The sequence below is a fragment of the Drosophila busckii genome, chromosome 2L, assembly GCF_011750605.1.
Source record: "Drosophila busckii strain San Diego stock center, stock number 13000-0081.31 chromosome 2L, ASM1175060v1, whole genome shotgun sequence".
Taxonomy (NCBI): domain Eukaryota; kingdom Metazoa; phylum Arthropoda; class Insecta; order Diptera; family Drosophilidae; genus Drosophila; species Drosophila busckii.
The window spans coordinates 11,593,616-11,621,442 of NC_046604.1; the positions used below are offsets into that span (position 1 = coordinate 11,593,616).

Here is a 27,827-nt window from a genome sequence, read left to right on the forward strand (position 1 = left end):
TAAAAATGAACTAATTCTTTAGTTAGTTTAATTTGATTATTGCACCTTAAGCTTTGTGCTATTTATCTCACATTTTTTAGTATATCTAATAACGGCGAATTAAACAATGCAGTTTTGTTCTTTGATTAAAAACAAGCTCAAAACATTTATTCGATCTGACGTAACTTTGTATCAAAAGACTTCCAGTTCTTTGAAATATGTGCATAACATTTAGTCAATTCTATATTTATAGATATACACTTGTATTAACTGATAAAATTGTTTTTTTTTTAACACGCTATCAAATTTTTCTCGAAACTTAAAGCAGACAACCAGTCTGCAGAATAAATCCGCTTCAGCTAGATATTTACGTGAAGATCATAAATAAATTAAAGATTCAGTTTGAAAATTGAATTTGTTATAGACAATGGTGTGGCCTCGCACTTGGCACTGCCTTAGGCCTTAGGCTGAGGTGCAGCCAGCCAACTGTCCTTGACTTTAAACGCTTCAGCTTTTGGCTTAGGGCTTACTGGTTTTTCGGCTTTAAATGAAAAATAAAAGTGCTAAAAATGCAAATGCTGGCATTTCAGCATTTAGTTAACATAAATTAGACAAAACAAATGAAATCTATACTAAAGCAGTTGCTAGCTAAAGCTAAACGCGTTGACTCATCTGCTGAGGCTGAGACTGAGGCTGAGCTTTGTGGCTTTAGAAGCGGCCGGTTGCCGTTGCCGTTGCCGTTGCCGTGCTTTGCTTATTTATTAACATGTTTACTTTTTATTGCAACAGCCACCACCAAAGCGAGCGGCGTCGTTATTGTTGCTGTTGCTGTCGCAGACGCACACGTAACTAAAGCAGCAGAAGATCAGCAACATACGCTATAGCTTTGGCTCATCAGCTTTTGGTGGCCGCCGCCGCCGCAGCCGCTGTCGTCGAGTTGACGTCGTCGTTTGCCATTTTACCAGTTAAGATCTGCGTTTTGTATCTATCGCAAAACAGTTGGAATTGTTCGCTTGTCGGCTGAACAACGCGCTCTCTTTGAAACGAAATTCTAGTGCGCAAGGACTATACCTACAAAAGGATAACAAATCAATATACAATGGCTAAGATCATATTTAGTGCTATAGTGTGCATCGCCATGTTTGGCTCTTTAGGTTAGTACAAACAAAAGACTTGGACAGCAAACTTGTTGTTGCTCAAATAAAACAAGTGCATGTATTTAATAAATTTGGTGCCTGGGTACAGTTAAACTTTAAGTGTTTATTCATTCATCTATTGTTAATGTGCTTATGATCGAAAATTCGAGTGCCAAAAAGTTTATTAAATTTATATATGCATAGACTTTTGAAATGTCAAGTGTTTATTGTTTTTAAAGCAGGTTAAACTAGAAATAATGCGAATTATATAATGGGCAAATAAAAAACTTGCTTTGTATAAAGTTTGCAAAAATATTTAAGCGTTGTTAATTAAGCTAATCATTGCTTTTTTTTTATATGTGTGCAGTTTACTTTCAAATGTTTTGTAGCAACAAATATTTATATAAAACTGAAAGCTCCCACGCTCTTGCAAACATTGCAACTAATTTGTAGGCGCCACAATTAAAAATTTCAAACAACGCCTAGCTGCTGTCTTAGCCCCCAAAGAAATCCCACACGGCACTCACATATTTCTTTAGCTGGCCAATTACATGACGTTAATGCAGCTGAACGCGCTGTGTCATTGTTGGCAATTAGGCAACGCTCAGAGCTCAGAGCAGCAGCAGCAGCAGCATAAATTCGGTTGCAGTTGGTTGCTCAACAATACCAGGAAATCGCATTAAAAATCTCACTTAAACTTAAATGAATTTCCGCCAATCCAACTGCACTTAATAGCTTAAAATGCTGCGCATCTCTTATAAGTATTTCAAGGTCAGTGCGCAGCTCTTTCAAAATAAATTCACACGCCGCGTGGTAAAAAATATTAGTAAGCTAAATCAATATTACATAACCGAAGCGAAGCGCTACCAACCGCGCGTCCATTGTGGTCCAACGAAACTTGTTTGCCAGCCTCAGAGCTCAGAGCAGCGACTTAAGCTCGCTCGTTGTCAATCTCAATCTCAATAACAACGCAGTCGCCGCCGCAGCTGCTTGCTGTGACCTTTGAGTGCTTTTGCATTCAGTTGCTGCTTCTTTTTTTTTGTGTCGTGGTTATTTGTTTTCGTTTCTTATTGGTTTGGCTGCTTCAAATCAATTTAAAGCAATGATGCTGTCCATTTGTGGTGCATCGAAATGAAGGGAATTGTGTGTTATACTAGCTGTGAATTGCGTTGCGTGGGAAGCTGTTGGGCATATTATTCATTAATAAGTCGCCTTTGATTAGAATTTGTACTACAACTTTCATTGTAGCAGACTGTAGCTCAACATATAACCAAATTGAACAGTAGCACGGACTTTTGTTGTTCTATTTTATGCTCGTCATAATGCTAAAGACACCTTTCGTTTTAATTTAATTTGAATATATACTTACCTTACTTACCTTATGTATCCGCCCTACTTTCCTTCGCCATATTATTCAGTTTTATAATATCGTTTGGTCTTAGCCAATTCAAATTGAGCTTTTATATTTAAAATGAATTCAGTACTTTTTTAATTGCAGTTCTTTTCAGTTTTATTATTATTTTGCTGCATAGAGCTCAATACAATATTGCATATCTTGCTCAATTCTTATCCGATTGTTCAATGCTTTACTGTTTTATGCCAAAAATAAAGTTTTTTTTATAAAGCCAAAAAGAAAGTTGCATCATTAAATTTAGGATTAAATTTGTCGATTTTTGGCAAAAATTTAAAGGGGTTACATCACGTTTTTTGCCAAAATAATTCTAAATTCCAAATTTAAATGCAGTTTCATTCTCATGCATTTTATCAGTATAATATAAAGATGCAAGAAACTTTAAACTTGGTCGCCATTTCGCTGAGTTACAACTTATCAAAGTTTGGTATTTGACAGAAATTTGTCCTGTTTGTTTAGTCTTTTGTTCATAACTTCGCCAAATAATTTTTTAAAGCAAACATGTTATGCCTATTTGAATTATGTTTACCACGCTTACATTAAATGGTATATAACAGCTTAATCAAATTTGTTTAGACGAGCTATAGCCTCTCAAAGGCGGTAATTCAACAAAAAGTAATTTTTTTATTGGCATAACTTTGCCAAATAATTTTTTTCATTGATCAAACACAACAGCAAATGTTTATGAAGATTCTTGCGAGTAAATAAAGCCTTAACACTTTTAGTTACGATTTTTTTTCGCTGAGTTGCAGCTGCTCAAAGCCTGAAACTGGCATAAACTAAAGAAGTATAAATGTTGTGTTTATATTTTTAAATACTTTAACTTCAGTTAGCTATATAAATTAAGCAGTAAATATATTTCGTGTAACAAAACATTCAAAAAACCCCCAAGCAAGCCCACGCGAGTTCAACAAACGGGGAGTGTGCCTAATTATGAAAATGTTGACGCGTCTTGCACGCAAACTCATTAAATAAATTTCAAGCGTCACAATAATTTAAAACTATGAAGCGCTGTAGCGTCTGTAACGCTAATGGAGGCGACGGTCACGCGTCTGGGGCTTTTTGCTTATTGTTTACTAAATGTATTTGTGTTGTTCAAGTTGTTCAAGTTGCTCAAGTTGTTCATTTGTTGTTTGAGGCGTGCGCGCGCAGTGTGAGGTTCGCATCATAAATCATTAGAGGTAAGCGCGTACCGTTTCCCAAAGCCCGATCCTATTAACACCCAAAACCAATTGTGCTAACTCTATTGCAGCTTCTGCCGCTGGCGGAGCCTGCCGTGAAGCGAACGGCACAGCGCCCGTGTCCGGCTCGTGCGATGCGTACATTCAGTGCCGCGATGGCGTAGCCGAGGAGATGCTCTGCCCGGACGGTCTGCTGTACAATGAGAAGTCGACGGGCTATCCTTGCGGCTATCCCATCGATGTGGAGTGCACAGAGCCCTCGGCTCGTCTGCAGTCGGCGCAGCCCACGGACGAGTGCCCACATCAGTTCGGCTACTATCGGATGGGCGATGCCAGCCACTGCGGACAGTTCATGAACTGCGCCGCCGGACGCGGCTTTGTGTTTGATTGTCCCGTCGGCTTGGCCTGGAATCCAGCAACCTACAAGTGCGACTGGCCCGATCAGGTCGAAGGCTGCGATGCTGAAGCTTTCCTGGGCTTCCGTTGCCCAGCACCAGCTCAACGTTCCGAGCTGCTCGGCGAGCAGGAGCAGGACTACACCTTCCATGCCTCGCCAGACAATTGCCAGCTGTACTTCATTTGCATTGAGGGACGCCCACGTCGCATTGGCTGCGGCGAGGATCAGGCCTTCAACCAGGAGACCAAGCAGTGCGACGATATCGAGAATGTGCCCAACTGCAGTGCGGACATAATCGAGAAGGGCGCTCAGATCAAGGCCGCGCGCCTGAATGCCGCCAAGGAGCGTCGCGTTAAGAACTAAGCCTCATTATCCAACATTTGGCCAATTGCGTTGTAGAAGTTGCAGATTTTTGTAAAGAATTGCTCGAGTTATCTAGTCTGTAGTTAAAAATGGGCGTGGCGCCATACAATTGTTGCAATGCCGTTACAATAAAATCTTTTGCTAAACTCAAAACAAGTTCGTTGTGCAAGTCTTTCGTTTAAGCTAAGCTAAGTGCGTCCATAATTTGCATTCATTAAAATTGTAATCATTTATGCTTGCAGCTCTGGCTTCACCTGATTGTCCCGTGCCCAATGGACGCTTCGCAGCTGGCGATCAGTGTGATGCCTACACAGAGTGCCTGGAGGGCGTGGCAACGCCCAAGCTTTGCCCAGATGGTAAGACAGCAATAACAACAGTTTGAAATTAAATTAAATATGCTTTTATTTTCTAAGGTCTGCTGTTCCATCAGCGCACCAAGGCCACAGGTGAGTGCACCTATGCGCCCTACTCCACTTGCAAGGAGCGCGCGCGTCTGCAGCCCGCCAACGGCACTGACGAGTGCCCACGCCAGTTTGGCTTCTATCCCAACGGCGATGCCGCCAAGTGCGGCGTCTATCGCAACTGCGCTCATGGCGTGGCCAGCATTACCAAGTGCCCAGAAGGTTTGGCCTTCAACGAGGAGACCTACCAGTGCGATTGGCCCGATCTAGTCGCCAGCTGCAATGCTGAAGCTTATTTGGGCTTCAATTGCCCCGCCCCCGAGCTGGTCGATGGCATTTCGCCCGAGGTTGATGTCAGCCCCGAGGGTGAGCTGCGCTACTATCGCCATCCACAGACCTGCAAGAAATACTTTGTCTGCGTCAATGGCCATCCACGTCTCTATAACTGCGGCAAGTATCTGGCCTTCAATGCCCAGAGCAAGCTCTGCGACTTTTACAACAAGGTGCCCGAGTGCTATGCCCTGCTCAAGGAGAAGCAAAAGCTGAAGGCTGAGCGCACTCTGCCCGTGCTGGGCCAAGCCTTGCTGTAATCCTGGGCCAGCCGTCTAGGCCAGCAGCCTGTTGGAGGCTTATAGCAGACGCTGCCAGAGATATATAACTATGTATAGTATGTGTAAATTATCAATTATTGTTTGCCTGCTTTCATTTAAATAAATATTTCCTACTACAAATAAAGTACAACAAAAAATCAAACGCAATAGTCTTTCATTTAAAAAGAACTAAGTTCAGGTTGAAGTGGCTTCGTTCGTTGGCTGATGTAGCTAAGGAAAGCATGCTGCATGAACAGGTTGAGTAGGGTAAGTATTGTCTCTTTGACAGGCAGTTGGAGTTACATCAATAGCAAAACGTAGTTACATCAATACCCAAAGTTTGAGTATTTCAAGCTTTGAGAACCTAGCTACTCAGCTAAAAAAAATCCGATTGAACTGCCTAATACCAGCTTGTGTTGGTATTGTAAATACAATTCAAATATGTGCAAGCATTTATGCTGTACAAAATTATTTCGCCAATTTATAAGCAAAATACTAAACAAACAACGCGACTTTTTGAGAAATTTCCAACTTTGATAGGCTGTAACTCAGCGAAATCGAGACCAATTTTAAAGTTTCTTGCATCTTTATATTCATAAAATGCATGAGAATGAAACTGCATTTAAATTTGGAATTTTCGATATTTTGGCAAAAAACGTGATGTAACCCCTTTAAATTTTTGTCAAAAATGATGCCCGTCTTCATTTCGTATCACTTTCTAACTTTGCGAGGCTATATCTCCAGCAAAAAAAAATCGGATTGAAGAGAGCTTTAGCCTAATTCACTCAAGAGATTGTAAATAAACATATGCTGTTAACTTTGATCAATAAAAAAATTGTTTTGACAAAATTATGGCAATAAAACCAACACAGCAGACCTACTATTTGTTTAATTTCAAGCTTTGAGAAGCTATAACTCTTCCAAAAAAAATCCGATTGAACTGTTTTACACAATTTTATGTTGGTATTGAATACAAAATTAAAATAAAAGTACACTTGTACAATATAAAAATTATTTGGCAAAAATAGTGAACAAACATGCCAAATTTCTGTGGACTATCAAGCTTTGATAAGCTGTAACTCAGCGAAATTGCTTCCGATTTTAGTATTTCATGCCTAAAATTCAAAAATAATTGATTTAATTTGTGATTTTTTAGCATCTAAACAAGCATGCAGCAGTAACGTATTAAGAATCGAACGAATTTTTGACCAGATTGTAAAAACAAATGCTGCAGAGCTCTGTATTGTTTTATTCAATTTTAACTTACAAATGATGTTTTATTTCAGCTTTGAGCTCTACTCTCGAACAACGGAATCATAAATAAAAGCAATTACAATTTAAAAAGAACTAAGTTAAACTTGCGGCTTCGGCGAAGGTAAGTGTGATGGATGCAACAGGTAAGGTAAGTAATGCTTGTTATTGTTGTTCGTATTTATCCAGACAGTCCTAGTCATGAAGATCTATAAAGAGCGTGCATTCTAACAAAAGCGGAAGATGGAGCGCATACGCAATCAACAATAAATAATCCTTTCTTCTCTCTACAAATAATGAACACATATTTATTTTGTTTTTGCTTAGTATTTTATTGAAATAAATATATGTATATACAATACAATATACAATGTATAAATTATATATATATTATATAAATTAACTAAAATAATAGTAATTATTTGGCAGTGAACAAAGTGCTTAATTATATAAAAGTAATATCAATTGTATTATAGTACAAAAATTAACGTAAAGGTAAAATAAATACAGATAAGTAAAGTTAAAGTTGCTTCAGGATCCGTTCGAAGCAGCAAAGATAATCATTGTTGTCGACTGATGTGAAGCGGTGACTTCCGTTGCAGTAAGCACTTCCATTAGTGGAGAGAAGCTGGAGAGGCGCCGCAGCTATTGTCCATGACGTTGTCCTCATGCAGCGCAAGCTGTAAATAAAATACAATAATTGTAACATGTTTTTTGATAAGAATAAAGATGTAGATGCAGATGAATGACTTACATTCTTCTAGATATAGGGTATGGCATGGATGTCATTTGCTTGACTAGCTCTAAGCCTGCATATTGTGTGCTGCCTGCATTCATATGCTTAACTAGCCTATGTATATGATATATCAGCACGTTATCACAGAATGTATATAAGAGAAACGCCGCCTCCCATTAATGGAACACAAGAGTTCATTCAATAACAAAAGTTGTTACAAATCAATTACAAAGCTTGGCGTTCTTCAAACTTTGACGAGGCTCCTTATTCAGCGAAAAAATTCCATGAACTGACTTATACCATTAATTTTAGGGCATGGATAACACAAATAAAATAGGTGTCAAAGATAACTGGCTAACAATATATTTGCGAAGTTATGAGCAAATAGTACAACAAACAAGACAAACTTTTTGTGAAAAATCCATTTTGATAAGCCGTACTCAGGCGAAATGTCGTCCGATTTCGGAGCTTTATGCCTTGTTAGGACTCGTGAGATGCATAAGAATAGAACTGCATTCAAACTTGAGTCTACGATTTTCGATATTTTGGGCAAAAAAACGTGATGTAAGCCCTGTAAATTTTTGCCAAAATGATGCCGTCTTCATTTCTTATCATTTTCTAACTTTGAGAGGCTATAATCTCAGCAAAAAAATCGCTCAGAGTGTTCTCCAAAGCTTAATTTACTCATGAGGATACAATAAACATATGTGTTGTTTCGATAGATAAAAATTGTTTATGACATAGTTATGGCCACAAAACCAATGCTGAAGAGTAACTTTTTTTTTTAATTTTACTTTTGCAGACTATAACTCGGCTGAAAAAGGTCCGATCCAATGCTTTGTACATCAAAAATGTTGGCAAGTGGAAGCACCAATCAAAAATGGAGTTGTCAGAGTGATAATATAAAATTATTTGGTCATATTATGAAGCAAAATGTAAACAAACAAGCAATTTTTGTGAAAAATCGCATTTTGATAAGCCGTAATTAGCGAAATGTCGTCCGATTTCGGAGCTTTATGCCTTGTTAGACTCGTGAGATGCATAAGAATAAACTGCATTCAAATTTGGAAAATCTAAGATTTTCGATATTTTGGAAAAACTTGATGTAACCCCTGTAAATTTTTGCCAAAAATGATGCGGTCTTCATTTCTTATCACTTTCTAACTTTGAAGAGGCTAATATCTAGCAAAAAAAAATCGCACAGACAGTGTTTCAAGCTTAATTTACCAATGAGATATTGTGGCATTTTTCTTTTATAGCTCAGAAAAATAAAATTGTTTATGACATAGTTATGGCAACAAAACCAATGCTGAAGAGTAACTTTTTGTTTAATTTCAAACTTTGCAGAGCTATAACTCGGCTAAAAAAAATCCGATCCAAATGCTTTGTACGTCAAAATGTTGGCGTGGAAAGCACAATTAAAATGAGTATACAAGTGTATGATACAAAAATTATTTGGCGAAGTTATGAACAAAATAGTGAACAAACAAGAAAAATTTTTGTGAAATATCAATTTTTCTGAGGCTGTAATTTAGCGAAATGGCCTTCGATTTCAGAGTTTCATTCCTTGTTGCACTCGTACGCTGTATCTTAACAAAACTGCATTAAAATGTAGAAGTTGTAAGATTTTCGATATTTTGGGATTGACTATCAAATACCAATGCAATTCTCATATGATCAATGCTTTGATAATAAAAGTCCCATAGACTTTGTAGTTTTTAGAGTTTAAATTTTTATTTGTTATTATATAATCCATCTTTTCATTTTTAGTTTAATAGTTAATTTATATTAGCTGCTTATTGTTATAATTATTATTTACTGATAGATTAGTTTGCGAATTATTATTAACTTTACATGCACACCAATCTTTTACCACACATTTTTGTTTTCAAACTCGACCTCAACTTGAAGCTTGAACTTTGTTTAAAACAATTTCCGTGTAGTGAAACTAAAGTTTACAAGTTGATGTATTTTCTGTGTTTTAAATAAATATTAAGCTCGAATTTTGTTGCTCAGTAAACCAATTGAAATTGTTTTCCACTTGAATTGCTTAAACTAAACGATCGTCTGATCTTTACTTTTCATTTTTGGCTATAAAAATTAAATTACATTTAAAATTCTGTTTGTTGAGCTTTCGTTTTGAACTATTTTGTTTGCATGCGTGTGTTGTTGTGTTGGTTTTCAATTGTTTAATTATAACAAATAATGCATATTTTACGTTTAAGTATTTTGTTTAGTGGCATTTAGTTAGTAGTAGGTTTTATATTTTATGGTTTTACAAATTTTCTTTTGTTTTGTGTTTTTGTTTCATTTTGTTTGTGGTGCTTGGCTAAGGCGACTTTTGTTTGGTTGATTCACTTTGTTTTGTTTACATTGTTTGCAATATACTCTTTCAACATTCTCCTGTAACTTTTGTATAGTTTTACTTCTCTTTACTGCTCTCCCTCTCTCCCTTGCTATCTGTTCCATCTGAGTTTCGACACACAATTTAATCAAAAATAATAATTTACTTTCGTTTTGGCTTTGAGAAAGGAGACTTTTGAAAATGATAATTGTAATTAAATTAATTGAGAAATCATAAGCTTGCTTTTAATTGTTACAATTTGTGCTAGAAATTCGGCTATTAAAATTATTTAAGATTCACATACGTTTTCGTTTTCTTTGCTTTGAGAAAAGTTTTACAATTTGTTTTCGTACTCCATGCGTTGCTTTATTTTAGTTTCTTTATTCTCTCGTCGTCGTCGTTTTTTTCGTTAAATATATTTTTGTTTTCAATTAACATATTCAGTCTTTCAGCTTTTCAACGTAAATAAATTAATTAAATTAATTTATTTAATTGCATTACAAAAACAAAAGTGTTCAATGTTTAATTGTTGCTCTGCCTGTAAATAATTTCGTGTTCTATTGCATTTATGTGGTAATTTTTGTTTCATCTGTTATCATCTGTCTGCCTTACTTGAGCTTACTCATTTTAAAGTTTATAGCCAAAAAACATTTGTTTGCTTGCCACCGCCACCAACATCGAGTGTGTGTGGTGCAAGTGCAAAATTTTGAAAAATTCTCAATGATTTTTATCGTAGTCAAAAGTTGGTTGTGAAAGCCAAAAGTTTGCTTGCTTGTTTAATGTACTTAACTTAATGCTAGTTCTCTTTTGTTTTTATTTTTTTCAATATATTCTTGTATTTTTTTTTTTTTTGGTTTTTTGTTTTTACATTTAATAGTAATAATATTATATTATATTTTCCTCCATTCCATATGCGCTGCTCATAAACTGCTAAGTTTTTGTTTTAATCGTTTCTCTAAATTTAAAATTTTTACTTTCACTTGGACGTACGCTAAATTTGCATCGTTTTGGTTTAGTCAAAATGGTTGCTTAAATTTAGTTTTTAATTTATATGTTGTATTGTATAGTAAATATATAAAATTTTGTGTCTAAATTCAGTTGTTTTTAGGAGTTTTTTCGCTTCAGTATTTGTTTTTAAGTTACAAACTTAAGTTACGGCCTGAAACAGAATAACTTTTAGTTTTTGTTTTTCTTTTTATACGTTTTTGTTTTGGTTTTTATCCCTTAACTTTTGGGTGGGGCTTATGTTTATCATATGCTATATAATGTTTTGACTATGCCAACATAAAAATTTGTTGTCAAATGCGATTTTTTCTTTGTTTGTTTGTGTGTGTGTGTTTAATTTTCTTAGTGTATAACCGGTCTCTGTTTGTTTTGTTTACTTTTTGTTAAGGCAACTGCTTGATTTTGTATTTCACTTTGTTTAGATTTGTACAGTTTTCTACAATTTTCGATTTTGTATTTCTGCATTTTGGTTTGTTTTTGGAATTTTGTTGCTCGAGTTTAGTTGAACAAATTAAAAGCATATCATAAGCAGCCTAAAGAGTTTTTCTTTTTATATTTTCATTCGCTTTAAACGCCAAAAGTTAATTTTTGAATTTGATTTTTGTACTCCTAAAAACAACGAAATGTATTTATATTTTTGTATTTTTGCTGTGCCTTAAATGTTACGTTTTAAATGGAATTTTGTTTATTCATACACTAGACATCATAATTTTTCGTTCTTAATAAAGTTCATTTTGGTAGTATATAATTTTGAATTTCGTTTTTAGTTTTTAGATTTTAATTTATGCATTTGCTCAAAATAATTAAGGTGCTTAATTTTGTGGCCTAAATTTTATGCAGTTTACAATGCGCAACTTTCACTTACTTCATAGCTCAACGCTCATCATCAAAACATAACAAAATGTGTAAATAAAACAAAACGTTAGTTAAAGCATAAAAAACTTTAATACAAATTAAAGAGTTGAGTGTGTAAACAAAACTGAATTAAAGCTAAATGCAATAAAAAAAACTTAATATTAAATGGTAAACACAATGATTGAAATTTGAAAAAAACAATTGGAAGTTAATTGAAAAATCAAAGTAGAAAATGTTGGCCACTAAATGGAATCAGCTGCTGCTGCTGCTGGTGCTGCTTGGGCATTAATGGAACTTTCGCTTTTTGCCGCCACGTTTCTTGCCCTTGCCGCCGCGTGTTTTGGCCAACTTGCGTTTTTTGCTAGCGCCATCGCCACGCAGCGCCGATTCGCGGCTAATCTCGCCTAGAATTTCATCACCAAGAGTGCCTGGCAAATAAAAATAAAAATTAATTAAATATGCTAATCAAATGTGTGCGCGCAAGGCGTACCCAATGTAGTGAGCTTGCGTTGACGATGCTTCTCCGCTTTGGTTACGGGCAGACGCATCAAGTAGGTCTCCTCGTATTCCTGTTTCTCTTTTGCCGTTTGCGACAGCAGCTGCTGAGCACGCGAGCCCGACGACAGCTCAGTGGGCACATCCAAATACTCTTCCTTCAAGTCCTGCAGCATGGATGTACTACAAAATAAAAAGCAAAGCAGCATAAAAACCAAAGCTCAAGTCAAGTGCATTTTGTGGGGCTTACGTTATGGCGCGCTTCTTGGCACGCTCCATGGCCTTCTTCTCCTTGTCTGCATCACGCTCATCGCCATCATAGTAAACTGGCTTAATGCGTGGCGGCACATAGACGCCTGTGTTGCCAGCTGTAGCTGCTTTGCGTGGCTTTTTCGCAGCGCCAGCAGCTTCATCCTCATCCTCATCATCATCGTGTTCATCGCTATCATCGTCATCTTGCTCTGCATGCTCTGCGCCTGCAGCGCTTAGCATATCCTCCGGATTGGGCTTATACAAAATGGGATCTGTGCTGCTGGAGACGCCAGTGGTGGCCGTCTTAACAAGCTTATCGATCTGATAGCGCAGCTTGTAGTCTATGGGCCGTATCTTCTCCAGCACAGTGCGTATTTCAATCAAGCGCTCAATCGACGGATCACCCTCAATGGTTTCGCCCGAGCATTTGCGCAGCACCACATACGTCAGATTAATAAGATAATCGAGCAGCATGTGATACTTCACTTCGAGAAAGCTTAGCCCATACTCTGTGGTCAGCTCGCCGCGCTTCACGCGCTGCAGCATGCCCTCAACCAAATCCGTCACCTGCTTCACATTGCTGTTCATCTCGCCCAGCAGCTGTATGGCCTGCGGTATATCCTGCTGACCCTGCACCTCGCAATCATAGTCCAGCGCCTGCAAGACGAAAGCAAAGCATTAATTTATATTTTATTACATTTGTAGCTTAAGTTCTAAGTTCATGTCTAATACTTTTGCCTACCAGCACCATTTGTTGCAACAGTTTGTGGTCAACTGCAGCGCACAATTCATTATTTGTTTAAAATTCATATGCCAGCGTCGACTTTGTATATAAATTTATGTACAGCTGCAACTAATTATGCTCGGGTCTGCAATAATCACAAATGTTTATACACAATATACAGTTTGTTAGCCAATCAGCGTCAAAAGCTGGCGCCAGCTCTCGCTCGCACATTATTTTTAAAAAGCTGATTTTATTTTTCGTGCTAGAGGAAATTAAATTTGTTACGCAAATATGCGAATAAGTTGTTTAGTATATGAAATGACACACACACACACACACACACAGAGCCTGCTCGCTATATTCTATATCCCCTATGTGTGTCTGTCTGTCTGTCTGCCTGTCCATTTTGTGTGTGTTTGCGACACCGCACAACTCATTTGCATATTTTATTGGTTGCCATTTAATTATTTGCATTTTACAGCATTTTTGGCCACGGCCTGTGTGTGTGTGCCACTCCCCCCCCCGCGCGCCCGCTCTGCTACGCTGACTGCCTTTTGACCGCCGCAGCTTATGCTGCATTTATTTTCAATTAATATTTATAATGTCGTGTGGGCGTGGCCTCTGCGCCTGCCTGCATCGCATATTTTAGAGATTAATTGCAAAATGTTTGCATTATATATTGTATTTTTTTTTATTTGGCTTGTTTGGTTTTGTTGCTGCGGTGACAGCTGCAAATTTTAGCCAATTTTTGTTACAATGCAATTTACAAAATAATCATTTTGATAACCATGCTTGTGGTTAGTTAACTCGCTCGATTTTATGCCCAACAATTTGCATTTTCATTATTTTATTTTTTAATTGCATTGCAGCGACAAACAGACAAATGCGCTTAACTCATGGCTAAATTAAGTGCGGGGGAGGGGGATGGATTTCTATTGTCTATGAAAATGTTAGTTGCGCATATAAAAACAAAGTTGATTTTCAAAAATTCAAATTCAAATTGTATGTGCGCTTTAATTAGAAATTATAAGCCTAATACAGCCTAATACTTTAGCTAAGCCATAGCCAACTTTAATGTTCAGATGTGGATTCCATAGTTCAAGTAGCTTAAAGAACTTAGAAATAATATTAGGTAAAGCATATGCAAATTTGAAGAGAGCCACAATTATAAATGAAAACTATTCTTTAGAAAATTTGTATTTAGATATACTTTAGTTATAATATAATACAATAGAATGTATGTGAATATGTTAGCAGTTATTTGTTATTTAAATATAATTATACATTTTTATATAGCCAAGGAAATAGCTAGCTATGAGCCGATCTGCTGCTTAAACATCTTTTATTTGCCTTAGATAATAAATGTTGAAGTAAAAATTCTTGGCAATTATAATAACAACAAAGGCCTTTGCTAAAGCTCAAACATATTAATAAGCAATCAATATATTAATATGTTATAAAAATGTCTTAAAGTCACATGCGGACTGTTAGTGTTAAGTAAATAATTTGCTTTACTCTTATGCTTAGCTTATACTTTAGCTACTGTTATTAAACTCTTGATCGCTTTGCAGTAACTTTAATGCTCTTTGGCTAAGCTACATGACATTTTGGCAGCACAAAAGTCAAACGCATATTATTTTTATATGTGCTATATGCGCATTATAAAGCCATGCGCAAAATCAAGTTGGATCCTAAATGTTATTGTCGCGTTATAAGCTCTCGCTCTGCCATGTGCGTTTCACAATTAAGCCGCTGACACGCACTCGAACTAGAGAGAGAGTGAGACAGTTGCGTTGAATAAAATCCGCCAGGCAACAGCAATAAACAGCAGTAACAACAATAACATCAATAGCTGGTCGCTTATATACATATGCATGTAACAAACATATGATGGCAACTAGCCCAAAGCAAACCGCAGCCCCCCAACAACACATCAGGCGTAACTAACGAGAACCTATTATAATGCTGCAAGAGCAACAGCAACAGCAACATAAACAACAACAACAACAACAACAGCGCGCGCACTAATATAAAGCTGCCAATGGCAATTACAACAAGCCAAAACACTCGAACGCAAGCCCAAACAGCGCCACCCACTTGGCCACAGTCTATTAGCTTTTGTGCCAAATGATTTAAAATTCGTTGCACTTTTTGTTTAATTTGCAAATGCAACGAGACTGGCAACAACAGCAACAGCAACAACAACAACAACAAATATGCATGTTGAAATATTTTGTTGTTGCTTATCGCATTGCCTGTTGTCGCGTTTGCATTTGCATTAACCGTTATTTTCGGCAAATGCATTTTATGTGTGCGGCAGCGTTCGCTTCATACTCCTGACCCTACCCCCAAATAAGTAGGCAACGAAATTCGAATTCAATTCAATATGCAACTGCTTTATGTATGCATGTGTGTGTGTGTGTGTTTGTGTCTGTCTATTGCTGTCTCGCTTTTCAACTATTTTTAGCTTGCGCTTGGTTCAAGTTTGCTATAAATTTTCATTATAATCCTTTAATTTATTAATTTAATTTATTTTGCATACTCTACTCAATTTTCAAACGCACACACGGCACATCACTTAGTCATGAGTGCTCATAATTTATGCAACGAACAAAATTCGAAATGCATTTCATTTTCAGAGCCAGAGACAGCGCCAGGTTATGAAAATTTCCATCCCAGCCCGTTGCACTTTTACCCCCCCATACAAACAATTTCAGCGAATTTTAATGACAACATTTGCTGCTCCCCCTCCCCTCCTCGTCTGTGGCTTGCATTTGCATTTTCAGCAAATTTGCGCAGTTGCAATTATCATCAACATGCATTTCTACAATTATATGAAAATGTTCGCTGTTATTTTTTTTTTGTGATTTTGGTTGATTTTTGTTTTTTCGGGAATTAACAACATAAATAAATACGCGCGCTGCGTTGTGATAATTGCACATGCATTGTATTGTTTATTTATAGGCCTATACATGTGTGTGTGTGCGTGTGTGTGTGTTATGTGCACAACTTGTTCAGAGGTGGCAACAGCCATTGGTATTGGCCAATGAGAGAACTGCTCACCTTAAGCGCCGAAATTGTTATTGCAGTATATAGCAACAATTATGTTTTTATTGTTGCTAACATTATTTGTATAAATAATAAAGCAATTTACATTTTGTATTAACATAATTAAAGCAATATGCATAAATTAGCAATCAATGGCTAAATAAATGTAAAAATTGTGAAGAATAAAATAAACTTTTGGCATTAATTAAAACAAAATTTAGACAATTTTACTTAGCATTTTAAGAGTGTAAAGTAAAGTAAGTGTCTAAATAAATAAATAAATAAGTGTACAAGATTTATAAAAAATATATATAATATATATATATATATATAATGTTGTATTTCCATTTTATTTAACTACAAGTTTTGGGCTTCTATAAATTTCGCGGCTGATCAACAACATATGTATATACGCTATAGCTTTCTTTTTGTCACTGAGCTGTCTAAAGCGACTTTCACTTGTCTGCTAACAGATCAAAGTAAAAGTTAACAGTGCACTGTCGCTCAGGCTGCGACTTCAAACTGGCAGCACGGGCAAAGCCCCAAGAGGCAGCACTTGTTTCAATTATAAAACTGCAAATTGAGCGCCAAAGCGGACAGCAACCCGAACTATGAGTGGGGTGTGGCTGGGGGTGGGGATTGGGCGTTGGTTTTGCGCGTCGGCCATTAGAAATCGATTGACATAACTCAAAAATTGTGCAAATTAACGTAAAACCAGCGAGGCAACGTCAATATGGGCGTGGCAAACGCAGAGGCTGCAATGATGATGATGATGGGTTAGCAGTTAGCTGTGGGTGGTGGGTGGTGGCTGTTGGGTGGTGGCTGTTGAGTGGTAAATAACCAAACTCTGGTCTACACTAACACATGTAACTATGCAAGCGCCGTTATGTGTTTGTGTCTGTGTAGTTGGAGCTGCAAGTGTTGGTTGGGCGCAATGTTTGGCGGCCGCAGCGCTGCACGGCTGATGAAGAAATACGCGACTGTTAACCGCAGCATGCAGCAGCTACGAAAAACGGCCCGCACTCGCCCAGCCTTAACTCCAACTCCAGCTTGACTCGGAAATTTATGCAGCGTTGCGTGTAACATCTCCTCGTTGTTGTTGCTCTTGTTGCTGTTTGGCTTGTTATAGCCGCATAGCCAATAACCGAAATATTGATTAGTGTTTATAGGCAGAGGCGCAGGCCAGCAGCACAGCAACATCATGGGCACTAACCGTATATAATGAAGCCACAGCTCTAAAGCTGCCAGAGTTGTAACTCTAGCTTAAAAAGCTCCAAGTTTTTTGTATTAGAAACTTTAAGTTGTTATTCGAGTAAGCACAAATGTTGCGCCTAAGCGTAGGCAACAATAAAATTTACAGAGACTTAATTGAAATCGAGAGTGGGAACTAATAAGTATTTTAAAAGAAACTCATTTATATATTCTGTAAACAAAAAAAATTACAAATTATTTATTTTAACATAAACTTAAGGTTAAATGTTTCTGTAAAAACAATTTATTGACCAAAGCATGAAAACTGACTTGAGAACTTTTTTAAAACAAATAAATTACTTTAGTGGCTGCAAAAATGAATGCCAAAGCATAAAATTAAGCTGCGTTAATAGAAATACTTTTTATATTAAATCCTTTTCTTTATCCCACAGCCTGCTATGCCCCATTTTGTTGCGCATTTGCAGCGAATTAGCTTTGCGGAACTTGTCACAGACGCCGCCCCTAATTATAAATTCACATTTGCCTGAGCTGGCGGCTAACGAAAATATTGTTGACATTTGGCGCTGTTTATGTCATTTTATTTGTTGGCCTGGTGCAAGTGTGGGAGTGGGGTGGGTGGCTTAGGGTTTTGCTGTTAGGTGCGCGCATTGAACGGAAATGAAACTTTTGTGGTCGCGCAATATGCAAATGCAACAAACATTTTACTGTCTATATAGACATATGCATATGCTATATACTTTTATCTGTATATATACTATATGTACTTATATAATTGCATATTTCATGCAACATTGCATTGCAGCTAGAGAGAGAGAGAGAGAGAGAGCGCGCCCGAGCGCTTCAATTGGCATTTTTGGCAATTTTCAATTTGGTGCTGCACTGTGTACAATTATTTATTTAAATAATTGGCTTGCCCATAGCAAACAAAAAAACACAAATAATTATAAAATACACGCAGACAAAAGAGCATGCGATATATAAATGCTGCATAGGCAAGCGAGTGCAGCTGGGCGGGCTGGGGGGCTGTGGGCGTGGAAACTGCGCAGTTTTGTTTTTAAATGAATAACGTATGCCCCGCATGCATAGAGCGAGATTAGAGCCGCTGTTCTATACAAATGGCAGCTAAAAATAAAAAAATAAATATAATCTCCGCTTGTATTTGACGTCGACGTGGAGCGAGCAGCTTACAATTGTTTGATGTACATTTTATATATAGCGAGAAAAAATGCGAAAAAATACTTTAAAAGAACTTAAACGTATTTGCTGCAGTTGTTAAATATTTTGTTATATACTCATGTTAGCAACAATTGAAATAAAATGCGCAATGAGTTGAGATTAAAGTTTAGAGATTATAGTAATTTATTATTTCATTGGTTAATTTTTTTACATTTAATTTATCAAGCAATTTCGATTAGTTTTATACAAAACAAATGCAACATTTATAAATGAAAGCACAAAAAGCCACAAATAATTTTTATATAATTTTATAGCCTTTGGTTTAACTTTAATTATTTGAATATCATTTAATTTGCCATGTTTGTAATTCAAATTAAAATTCCACACTGAACTTAATTTATAGCTAAAAATCATTTACTCAACGTAGCGCGTACCGCTTTAAAAGAAATGTATCCCCAGTCTAAACTTAAGCTTTATAATTGAAACACATGCTGCAACACACTGTTGAATAAACAAGTAAACAAAGGCGACATGTGTGGCGACAACAACAGAAAACAGAAAACGGGAAAAAAAACGCAGCACAAGACGCAAACGTTGAGTTGACAGCTGCTCAAAGTCCTGAGCACACACACGCGCCGCCTCGAATTGGTGTCTCAGACAAAGGTTTGAGTTCAGCGTTGCGCATACGCGGCGTTGCCAACGGCGCAAACAAATTTTCAATTTTTTTTCGCACGTTTTTTTTTGCGCAATTTCATTTTCATTTTAGTCGCTTCAAAGCAACTCACAACAACAACAACAAAGTGTCAAAGCAACGCACATATTTGTAGGCGTCAATGGGCGTTTGCTTTTGTAAAAGCAATTTTCATTAACAAAAGGGGCGCGGTCAAGTGTGCTGTAACCTGCGAGGGGTTGAAGGACATGTGAATACAAATGAAAAGCGCAAGCAGTCAACAGATAAAAAAACTGGCGGCTATTAAATGGATTTGTCCAACGTACTTAGCCAGCGGCTGTTTTTTTTTTTAAGTAATAAATCGAATTAAATAAGTGCGCAAATTGTTAATGGATTTTTTTTTAGAAAGTAAGTTGATTAACTTGATTAAATGTGAAATTATTGGCTAAATATATTTTAAACTAATTGTTAAGGCGTTGACAAAAAATAAAGCAAGTAGCTTAACTATTTATATATTGCTTAAATATATTTAATGGAATTTTTGGATAGAAAAAAAGGAAGTTGAACTTGATTAAATGCGAAATAATTGGCTAAATAAATTTTAAACTAATTGTTGTGTTAAAGTGGATTACTATATATAAAAATAAAAGCATAGCTACATTATTTATATTTTAATAGCGAAATAAAGATTAATTATATTATATAGTCTAAGCTTTTTCATTGAGAATTATTATTTTGTATTCAAATAAATATTTCAAGTTTTGCATAGTTAGTTTCAATTGTAAATAGAAGACAAATTGCATACAAATAATTTTCTTATTTGCATAAGCTTTTAATTTAAATAAATATAAATGCATAGAATTTTAGCTGCTGCATTTTTTTCTAGCGTACGCTCTGCTCTTTGCATATGTCACAGTTTGCTAATATTTAAAAATGCAAACAAACAGACAAACGAAACGAAACGTATAGTAAAAAATCAAATACACAAGCCAAAAGAAAAAAAACTGAACAGCATTTACTATATAGCGAGCAAGCGAGAACGCCAATGCGCTGGCTGGAAAAAAAGGAACGCAGTTGCTATGAAATATTGCCAATCAGAAATGAAACCGAAAATAAATCGATTGTTTCAACAAACGCACAACAGCAGCAACGAAATATAAAACACACATGCAGTTAAAAAAAAAAAAGAGCAAAGGGACAGAGTTGCAGGCAAAATAACAGCAAGCGAGGCTAACGAGGACATGGAGCATTGCTGGCTGCGATGTGGAGTGAAAGAGCAAGCTGCTGAACAGAGGGGGGGGCGGGGGGAATGGGTTTGGGCAACGATTCGGCTCAGTTCGCCAAAAATGTTGCGTTACGCGAAAAATAGCAAACGATGCGGGTTCAGCGGGAAAATGGGGGGCAGCATAATCGAAGGGGGCTGGGAGGCTGAGCCTGGCTCGTTGCACGTTGAGTGATTGCAACGTCTGTGTGGCACATACATGTGTGGGTGCAAATTGAAACAGCATGCAGCGGAGCAGAGCAGAGCGAGCTGCCTGGCCGAGAGTTTGGGGCTCCGAGTTTTGTGTTCGGCCTCAGCGTGTCGCACTGTCGCCCCTGGACAGGCTCGCGGGCAATACAAGGCGCGCTGAATCGTTGCCAGGGGCACGAATGAGCGACAGAGAGAGTGTGTGTGTGAGCGAGAGCGAACAACACACACGTTGCATTTGCATGTGCGGGGCATAATTGGACAGCGTCCAGTCCCAGTCCAGTCCCAGTTCAGTGTGTGAGTCTCTCTGACTCTGCCGACTCGCTGTCTCTCTGTTGCTGTTGCTGGGCAGCAGCAGCTTCAGCTTCAGCTCTGAATGGCAGCTACAATTCCTTCTGCTTTTTAATTTTTGTTGTTGCCTTTTTTTGCACTGCGCCCAGGCCTATGCATATTGATGACGCTGGGCTATGATGATGCTGCTCCGTTCTCTTTCTGCTCTTTGGCTCAGCAGTTGAGCCTGTGCCTCAGTCAAAGGTGCTATGCGAATTTCGCATAAAATACTCTACTTGGCTTTAAAAATGGAACTGGGACACAGACAATGGAGCTTGGCAGCCGGACAAGCAAAATTTATTAGAAATCAATAGCAGCAGCATTATGAAGAGCAAACAAGAGAGAGTGACATGACAATAAATAAACAAATAATCAAACTATTAAATCAAACAAGTCCAAGGACGCAAGTTGAAAAGTTTGTCAAGTTTCACTTAAGTTGAGCTGCGCTTTAATTGCATAGAAAATAAGTCTATGGCCTTAATAAGCTCAACAGCTTTTGCTTTATTAACAGCGTTTGTTTTATGATTACGCATACGCTATGTTGGTTAAATGAACTCTAAATTTTGTGCACATATTAAGCATGTAATAGTCTCAGCTACAATATTAAACTTTATGTCAATTATTTATCGATTTGGCTAAGATTCAAAAGAGCTCCAAGTTGCTTTTGCCTAGTCTTGGCTTGTTTTGAAAATCTTTATACTACTATATACTAAAATCTAACAAACAATAGCAATAATTATTTGCATATGCCACAATTTAGAGCAAATATTTATATTGCAACCCCCACTTGCCTGTATTCTATTATTTAAATTTCACACAATTGCATTTGCTTGCATTTTTTTATATTTTTTTTATAGCTACTCATATTTCATAATCCCAATGAAGTGCTTGTCATATTCAGTGCCAATCACACATATATATATATATATATAGATGTAGTTAACCCGCACCCAAGTTGCGATTGTATCCAACCCCCAGCTCAAACTGTCTAAATGTCTGCTATATATTGCATATATATATAATGGCTGGCCAACCCGCAGTTTTCAGTTATAGCCTGCGTATGTTTGTTGCAAATAACAAAAAATATTATTTATAAAAAATATACACAGCGCGAGAGCAAACAAATATACAATTGTGTATTGCAATAAATGCTGAAAGGAAACTCCCCGCAATAACAACAAATGGCTATAGGTATAAAAACAACAACAACAACAATAGCTACACATAAATTTACGTGCCAATAAAATAAACAAGCTTTGGAGTGGAGTTTTTGGTGACTCGCCAGTTGAAATGCCAAACAAAACAGCGAGCCCCATACCCCATACACATAGCTGTGGTGAGAGTAGCGCCAGTAGCTAGTGCAAAGGTAGCTGGGTGGTAGACAGACACACACACACATGCACACATACGAAAGCACTTCATGCATGCATAAATCGCGCGAATTTTTCACGTTAGCCGCGTTGATTGTATGGTAAAAATAACGGTGTATATATGGATGGTGGCTGTTTGTTATTTCAACGCGGGTGGAGCATGTCTATGTATGTGTGTGTGTGTGGGTGTAACCACTCGCTTAGCATGTGAAGCAGTCTGGTTAGAAAACACACAGACATTGTCACAGCTAAAAAACACAAAATGCGACGCGCATTTTATATAAATTTTAAATACAATTTGCTATTGAGTGGGCAGCAACAAAGAGAAAGAGAGAGAGAGACACCCCCACTTAGACATTTAGATAAACATTGAAGTTTGTTGAGTAATTGGAAATTGTATTTGCTACTTTAATTTCTATTTAGCAAACCAATAAAAAATTATTTCATAGGCATATTTATTTCATAACCATAAGCACTCCACAGCATTTTACAAGCGTTTAACCCTTTTCACAGCATCAATCAGCAACAGTCTGCTAAGCTCGCTTTATGAACTCACAGGACTCTCTACGGCTCAGCTTAATCTATTAAAAACCCAAATGAGTAAAATTAACCAAAAACGGGACAAGAGCAGCAGCAACCAGGCAACCGTTCTCATTGTTTTGAGTGATGAATGCATTCGGCCTCGATGCGAGACGCAGATAAATTTCATAAATTAAATAGACGGTAAGTCTCTTGCTCATATTAGCGTAAAATTGCAGACAAACCCTTTGGCTGAGTGAAAATCTCATTACAATTTCAACGCGATCAGAGCGAACAAAAGCAGCTGCTGCTGCTGCTGCTGAGCGGAAACCCCGCTGATGAAATGGATTTCATGTTTCCTTTTCTGCTTTTTTTTTCATATTCCAAAACAGGACACGGCAGCGCATAGAGAATTATGACAAAAACCCACACACACACACACACACACACACAAAGCAGAGTGAAAAAAAAGTGAAAAGAAAAATCACAACATCAGCACAAAATGGTAGAAGCCATGATGATGGTCGCTTCATTCCACTTTGCTTATAAAGCGGGCGCGTAAAAAATGCAAATCCCAAGTCAAAGCTTAGCGCCGCCGCCATGGCAACCAACCCAGCCCACCCACCTAATATATGAGAGAGAGAGAGAGAGCGAGAGTGAGCAAAGAAAGCAGAAAAATTCTACGCAGGAATGGAATTTAAAAACGTATGTTCCAGCATAATGCAACGAGAGCCAGCAAACTCAGTTGGCCCGGCCCAACTCGGCCCGAGCCTTGGTCAGTTGTTGGCTAAAGGCAAATTCAATAAAAGCCTCAACCAAGCAAGCAATGCGAGTTAGAGCGCAACACACACATGCATGTGTGTATGTGCGTTGAAAAAAATGCTGCTACGAGTTTCTGTGCATTGCATAGCGCCAACGGATCAATGACGAAAGTGCGTTGAAGTGTAGTGCAAACAATGGCAAAAAGGCACAAGCAAATGGTTTTCTACATGCATACAAACATTTCATTCCATTTATTCAAAGTGTACATACACAGAGAGAAAAAAGAAAAACACAAAGCAAACAACGCTCAAGTTGCTTAATTTCTAGCTAAATAAATATAAAGCGAATGCCAAACATATTTAAAGCAAAGCTAATAAATAATCACATATTAAGTTCTTAACACAACTTAAGTCAGTTAAGTTTAATAGTTTAGGCGCTTAAGTTATTATGAATTATTGCATATATATGCGAAGAAAGCCAAACTATCAATGAATGACAAGCAAAATAAATGGAAATGGAAACATATGTTAAGTTAAAATGTAAATATGCAAATAAGTAGCATAAGTCACCCAACACTAGTTAAGTCCTCACATTCCTAGCCGTAGCCCCAGTAGCTAAGACTGCTTCCCCCTGAAGCTTAAGTTTTAACTTTAAGCCAACAGTTATATAAATAAAAAAAATAATACAAATATTCGAAGTGAGTTTATATTACATTTGTTAAGGCATGAAACAATGTGAAGAATTGAATTGTATTCTAAGATTATTTGCTATAGCAACAATGGCTATAAAATAAATAAAAGATTCTGCAACATTTGCTTGTAGCTAATTATTGCTTTTATACTTTTATTGAAAATAATAATAGGATAAAATATGAATAATATTCTAAGAATATTTAACAATGCCTATAAAATAAATAAAAGATTCTGCATAAGCTAACAGCAACATTTGCTTGTAGCAAATTATTGCTTAACTAACAATTTTACATAAAATACTTTTAGTGAAAATTATGTAAATACTTTATAAATATTAAAGAATTTTAGTTAGTTGCTATTTGCTAAAAATAAGTCGAACCAGCGCATTGTTTTAACTAAAGTTAAATTTATTTTCATTTATTAGTTGCTGCCATAAATTTGAAGAATTAAATAAATGCAATGTAGATATTCAAAATTTAGTTTTAGATGCATTAGCTACACTTTTACTATTTTAGTCTATAGTTTATTTATGTACAAACTGCCAAAATGTTAAGTAAGGCGATATAGCTTTAATCCTTGCCAGATCAGCTACACTTCTGCGCTGATTAGCTTGTTACCTTGAGCCTGTCCTGTCAGTTTTCATTGTCCATTAGTGTGGTTGATTAAAAGCGAACGCCTACGCTGGCCTGGCATTGTGGTCAGCAAGACTCTGAAGTGCCGCTCACCCCCCCTGCCCAGAAACTAAGCAGCCGTCAAAATCATGCACAAATGGCAAACAATGAAAAGACGACACCAGCGTTGAGAGAGTTGCCCATGCTCCTCCTGCTGCTGCTGCTGTCCAGTGGCGGTCAACTGTCCGCCTTAACCCGTCAACCACATGTCCACTTGTGCTGAGGCTGAGCGTAGCTGAGTGCTGTGCGCTTAAAAAAAAGAGAAATCCCAGCTCCAACTTCAGCTGCTGCTGCTGTCGCTAGAGCTCAAGTAGCTTGCGTGCCACTTTGCTTTTATTTTTGCGCCGTTTACTGTTTTTTTTGCGTTGTAACTTTGCTCTATTTCCGCCATTGTCGTTAGCCAGCGAGCAACAAGAGCAACAGCAACATCAGCAGCAACAACAACAGAAGCAGCATCATCGTCGTCTGGTCTGATGTTTTAGCGCTTCGTTAGCGGTGGACGCTGAAGCAGACGCAAATCCAACAATTGGGCTGGTGTGCGTTGGGTGGGTGGTTGGCTGGTTGGTTGAGTGGGTTTGGGTGGTTGCGATTGCGTTTGTCAGTTGCCTTTATGCCACAACGATTCGCGACATCCTGTGCGCGTCGCCCTTTGTCCTGGGACATTTTCGCATGCAAAGCGAAAATGTTGTCGCTGTTTAATGTCAAACGTGCACTGATATTTTTTCTTTTTTGCTCCAGCCGCTTCCAGCTGACTACTTGCCATGCTGGCTGCACTGGAGCTGAACCCGCTGGCATCGCATTGCACTGCAGACATTTTTATGCCCATTGACGATGACGCTGCTGTGTCTTGATGGATTTGTCTGGCCAAGTGTCCGGTGGCATGAACTTAGGACAAAGCGTTGTGGGATTTCAAGGGGCTTAGCTTGCTTCAATTTCAACGCCAAGTGCAATTGAGTGGAAGTTTCAATTTATTTTTTTCAATTAGCAAACGATACAAATCAAAGGCAGTTTCAATTTATTTTTTTAAATTAGCAAATGATAAAAATCAAAAAGAAGCATAAGAGTTAAAGCTGTTTGGCATTTTTGCTTAGATCAAATTAAATTGAAAAAGCATTTACATTAATTTAAGCATATGAAACTCAATTTGTAGCTATTTTAAAATTAATAGTAATATTTTATAAAGCGAGTTAATAGTTTTTTAAACATTTACGTTCGATTCGTTTGATAAAACTCATTGCATTTATTTTTAAATATTTTTTTATGTATATAACTCAAGCTGTAATTAAAATATTAATAGTAGTTTTTAAAATATACTAAAGAAACTGTCTAATTTATTAAACATTTTTGCTTGCCACAAAGTTTTTAAAGTATTTTTATATATGTTTAGGTTTTGTTTAATATTTAGTATTTCTTGCAAATTTTATTTATTTTCGCATATATTTTCTTGCTGTTATCAGAGCATGACAGCTGACCAGATTACACATTGAGTACACGTCTGAGCAAACAAAACCATAGCAAATATACTTTTCATATATATTTAACATACCAGGGCTAGGGCTGGGATAGTGGGTGGTGAGGTGGCCGCGAGCAGCGCTCAAAATAAAAAAAAATTGCTCGCTGCTACAAATGACAAGCTCAAATGGCTCAAATGTTTTTGTTTGCAATCATATTATATTTATGCAGTGTTTGCCTCCCACTACGCCCACACACACATACATATGTGTGTTTGTGTGTGTGGTTTTTTTGGGGGGTTCGTGCTCGTTTGGCCAAATTTTCTGTGACCGCTCTAATGCTCGTTTGGGTTAATCAAGACTCGAGATTTTAAATTTTATTTATCATTTGGGGTTTTCATTATTTTTATTCCTTTTGTTGTTTGCTGCGCTGCTGTTTGTGATTCCATTTCGGTTTTATTTACTTTGGATCTGAGCTCAGCTCTCAGCAAAAATTGCATATTTTGCAACGGGACACTTTTTTTTTTTTGTATTTTTGTACGCTTGTAAATGTTTAAATATGTAATATACTATATATATGTAGGAAAGAGAGGTGTATATATCAACGCCAGCAACAGAGTCCAGGCCCAGAGTCTTCAACTTTATTATTACATTCATTTTTTTTGAGAGGGCTGGGGCTGGCTACGTGTGTGTGTGTGTGTGTAACGCCCTTTTTTCGGACAGTGCATTTTTAATATAATTTTTTAACAGCCCCCACCCCTTTGCGCTGCTGCCGCAGTTTGCCGCTTCAGCTGACGCGGCCGCAATTTTTTTTTTTTGGCCAGATTTTATTTTATTTTTTTATTTTGGCCAACTCAACCCACAAGCTTGTTTGCAGTGGGCGTATGTACACACACACACACACACAAGCAAGTGTATATATTTTTTTCATTTGTATATATGTCTGGGTAAAAAATGTTTGGGGGTTGGTTGCCGCCCATTGGCAACTGTCCGGTTTGCAGGTGGCCTCGGCTGCATATGTGGAAATGCTGGCAACGCTTTTTTATTACAAATGGGTGGTTGGGCGTTTGGCTAAGTGGGCTTAAGAGCGAGAGAGAGAGAGAGGGCATAATAAGCAGGCGCTGGCGTTGTCACGCGTACAGAGTTAAAACTGCAAAAAATTAAAAGTGTTGGGTGTGGTGCATGCAAAAAAAAATAAAATTCTTATTCTTTTTTTTGTTTTTGCTTATATGGCAAAAAGTATTTTTTAATGAATTTTTATGCCAGCGCAAAAGGGTTTGAGTTGCATTGTGTTTTTTAGTGTTTTATAATTAATTAAAAATGAAATAATTTAATTGA

At 37.2% G+C, this 27,827-nt stretch overlaps 2 protein-coding genes across 3 annotated transcripts in view; one reads left to right on the forward strand and one right to left on the reverse strand.

Annotated features, from left to right (window-relative positions):
• Positions 1-883: 883 nt before the first annotated feature.
• Positions 884-5,599, forward strand: LOC108596747 (protein obstructor-E). Of its 2 annotated transcripts, XM_017982824.1 has the most exons (3): positions 884-1,133; positions 4,710-4,823; positions 4,881-5,599. In XM_017982824.1, exons 1-3 carry the CDS (start codon positions 1,079-1,081, stop codon positions 5,456-5,458), a joined length of 747 nt encoding a protein of 248 aa, XP_017838313.1. In that variant the 5' UTR covers positions 884-1,078; the 3' UTR covers positions 5,459-5,599. The 2 variants fall into 2 exon arrangements, with proteins under 2 accessions (XP_017838313.1, XP_017838320.1); XM_017982831.2 differs by lacking the exons at positions 4,710-4,823; positions 4,881-5,599 and adding an exon at positions 3,779-4,638 and having other exon boundaries at positions 899-1,133.
• A 6,237-nt stretch (positions 5,600-11,836) lies between these two features.
• LOC108607942 (neuroguidin) overlaps positions 11,837-27,827 on the reverse strand; it is a 41,263-nt gene continuing 25,272 nt past the window's right edge. Inside the window, exons 2-4 of the mRNA XM_017999059.2 lie at positions 12,395-13,053; positions 12,140-12,327; positions 11,837-12,077 (exon numbers count right to left, since the gene is read on the reverse strand). Coding sequence (XP_017854548.1) covers positions 11,935-12,077; positions 12,140-12,327; positions 12,395-13,053 — 990 coding nt within the window. The 3' untranslated portion in view covers positions 11,837-11,934. The remainder of the gene's footprint in view (positions 12,078-12,139; positions 12,328-12,394; positions 13,054-27,827) is intronic.

Bases quoted from the DNA above. Each gene is read 5' to 3' on its own strand.
- LOC108596747 (XM_017982824.1), top strand. From the start codon at position 1,079: ATGGCTAAGATCATATTTAGTGCTATAGTGTGCATCGCCATGTTTGGC. The intron at 1,134-4,709 runs GTTAGTACAAAC...TTATGCTTGCAG, and splicing joins CGCCATGTTTGGCTCTTTAG to CTCTGGCTTCACCTGATTGT. The intron at 4,824-4,880 runs GTAAGACAGCAA...TTATTTTCTAAG, and splicing joins GCCCAAGCTTTGCCCAGATG to GTCTGCTGTTCCATCAGCGC.